General features: G+C 31.8%; 1 protein-coding gene across 1 annotated transcript; it reads left to right on the plus strand.

Moving 5' to 3' along the window:
* The first annotated feature begins 598 nt into the window (after positions 1-598).
* LOC150031025 (large ribosomal subunit protein eL30-like) lies at positions 599-2,571 on the plus strand. Its single transcript, XM_090309346.1, has 5 exons — positions 599-698; positions 797-846; positions 929-1,034; positions 1,155-1,256; positions 2,163-2,571. Exons 2-5 carry the CDS (start codon positions 826-828, stop codon positions 2,255-2,257), a joined length of 324 nt encoding a protein of 107 aa, XP_090165472.1. The 5' UTR covers positions 599-698; positions 797-825; the 3' UTR covers positions 2,258-2,571.
* The last annotated feature ends 108 nt before the right edge of the window (positions 2,572-2,679 follow it).

A 2,679-nucleotide genomic window follows, 5' to 3' on the forward strand; every position in this document is an offset into this window, starting at 1 on the left:
CATGAAAATTATTTATATTATTTTCTCGGGAAAAATTTCTTTATTTTCTTATATATTTCGTCATTTGTATTTTAACAAATAAAAAAACTTTTCTGCATCATGTAATCTCTCTATTGTTTTTCTTTCCCTTACTAACAATGAAAATTCATAATAATAACAAAAGGTTATAATAATAAAATAATAATATCATTCTCTAGAATTAATTTCACCAAACCCAAATCAATCTTCTATTGTATTTCAAAATTTTTAATTGAACCGAACATGTTTTTGGATATTGTGAAAAAGAAAATTTTGTTTTTGTTTTCTACTAAATTCTTGATCTTTTCAAACAAATCTTCGACCTAAATTATTTATTTATTTTAAAAAAACAGGTTAAATTATCTTTTCTCAATTTTTTTCAAAATTAAAAGAGTTAAAATATAACTTCTGATTTTTTGAATTATTGATTTTTTACTTTGTATGAATGAGGGGCTACGTTATGAGTAAAGATTTCATACGGCGCCGTTTGACTTATGATGAAACTCATAACATGGGATGGACGAAAAAAAGGGTAAACCCCATTATTAAAGTAGGCCCATTAATATCTCAATTGGGCCCAGAAAAAGCCCAGTTGAATTAACATTGATAATGTTATAAAATTATAAACCCTAACTTCACTTCCCTCTTTGCAGTCCCGCCACCCCTTGTAGTCGTGGAAGGTATCATTCAAACCCTAATTTCAGACATTTTGTACATTCAAACCCTAATTTTTCGATCGTCGAAGATCTCTTATTCTTCTATTTCATCTTTATTTTAGTGATTTTGTACACATTTTGAGCAGCGACGATGGCGCCGGCGAAGAAGACTGTAAGTATCAGTTAAATAGATGTTGCAGTTCCAATTACTTTATGGATACTGGTTTTGATAATCTATGGTGTTGTAATTGCAGAAGAAGACTCATGAGAGCATTAACAACAGGCTCGCCCTTGTTATGAAGAGCGGCAAGTACACACTGGGTTACAAAACCGTCCTTCGCACTATCCGCAGTTCCAAAGGTTTTCATCCGTGTCCTTCCCTTAGCAAGAAGCCTTGTTGCTTATTAACGATGGCGCTTGATTCAATTTTAGGTTTTATTCTGTATTTTTGACACTATATTTCGATCTGTGAAAATTCAGGGAAGCTTATTATTCTATCGAATAACTGCCCCCCTCTGCGTAAATCCGAAATTGAGTACTATGCAATGCTTGCCAAAATTGGAGTTCACCACTATAACGGAAGTAAGTTTCGTAGGGACTCTGCTTGGTTACTTGGTTGTTTATATTTCCAATTGCAAGCACGATTTTCCTGCTTTATAACATTTTGGAGCTTCGTATGCACGATTTCAGATATATGGGACTTGACTGCTCTCCATTTTTGGATTGTATTATTACATCTTTCATTATTATTATAGAATAAGAAAAACAGGTCATTCAGTCAACTCTGTATTAGATGTAGCTTTTTGCATAATCTGGACAGAGTTTACTGTGTTTGTAATTGTATATTTAAGTAACTTGATCAATTAGGTAATGTCTGGGTATTCTGCCACGAAGAGTGTTCATAATGGGCTTTCCACGTTCAAATAAACTAATATTTCACTGTCTAGTTTGTCCTTATAAAAATCTTTGTAGAACTATTTCCAAAGTAGGCGCTTCTTGCATACTAAGAAGCAAGATGAAGATGCAACACAACATAGACATAGGGACATATCATTTTTTTTTTGTTGGGAAGATCTAGGACACAATCACGAAGAAAACATGTTTATTAAAATTTACATTCAACGAATTTAGGGTTATGCAGGGAGGTTCTGTAAAATGTTTATGCATCTTAGTTTCTTACTTTTCTATTGATTAGCTACCATTGTCTTCAGCAATTGTTTTGATCTTGGTATGTTGCCTATTGAATAAGATAGGTGATTTGCTTTCTTTGGTAGTAATTGGTTTTCTTTGTAATCATATTTATATTGGTCAACCAATTTAATTTTTTCTCATTCCATTTATGCTTCTTTATTTTAAGAATTTGTCAGTAAATTAGACCTGTATGCTTGATTGTTTTGCTTTGCTTCTATATATTTTCATGTACGTTTATTAGTATGTTTTGTTTCTTCTGCCTCATTTATTATTTCTGTTATTTGGGTGTACATTTAGGTAATGTTGATCTTGGGACTGCTTGTGGCAAGTATTACCGTGTTTCCTGCCTCAGCATCATTGATCCAGGTACTACAAATTTGTTATTTGGTTGATGAAATTTCGTTTCTATGTCATCATGGTGGTCCTTAAGTTTCAGTTCTTGAAGTTTGCATCAAAATTTTTAAACAAAAATTTGATGTAATGGCATTTGTTTTTCCTTTACTCTATGGGTTAATTTCTTTCTGGGACTAGGTATTTTCTGTGGACTAGGTATTTTCTGTGGACAAGTGTTTGAGAGAACATATATAGTCGGGTGTTGGGTATTGAAATAGATCTAATTTTTTTCGGCTAAAAGATAAATAAAAAACAAATTTTTTTCTAATAGAATTATTGAAATTTAAAAGCTACACTTAGAAAGTTGAATAAATCAGTCTTAAGTTTGTATATCAAAATAGAAATAGTGAAACATTGAGTTGCCTTGTACTTCGTCTTTTAATGATTGGTTTTACGAAGTCACCTGCCATTATATTCTTTT

This window comes from Benincasa hispida, unplaced genomic scaffold, assembly GCF_027475165.1.
Source record: "Benincasa hispida cultivar pf3 unplaced genomic scaffold, pf3_genome.v1.1 HicScf1513, whole genome shotgun sequence".
NCBI classification, from domain to species: domain Eukaryota; kingdom Viridiplantae; phylum Streptophyta; class Magnoliopsida; order Cucurbitales; family Cucurbitaceae; genus Benincasa; species Benincasa hispida.

Coding starts and splice junctions, on each gene's coding strand:
- LOC150031025 (XM_090309346.1), top strand. CDS start 826: ATGGCGCCGGCGAAGAAGACT. Junction 847..928: donor TGGCGCCGGCGAAGAAGACT/GTAAGTATCAGT, acceptor TTGTAATTGCAG/AAGAAGACTCATGAGAGCAT. Junction 1,257..2,162: donor AGTTCACCACTATAACGGAA/GTAAGTTTCGTA, acceptor GTGTACATTTAG/GTAATGTTGATCTTGGGACT.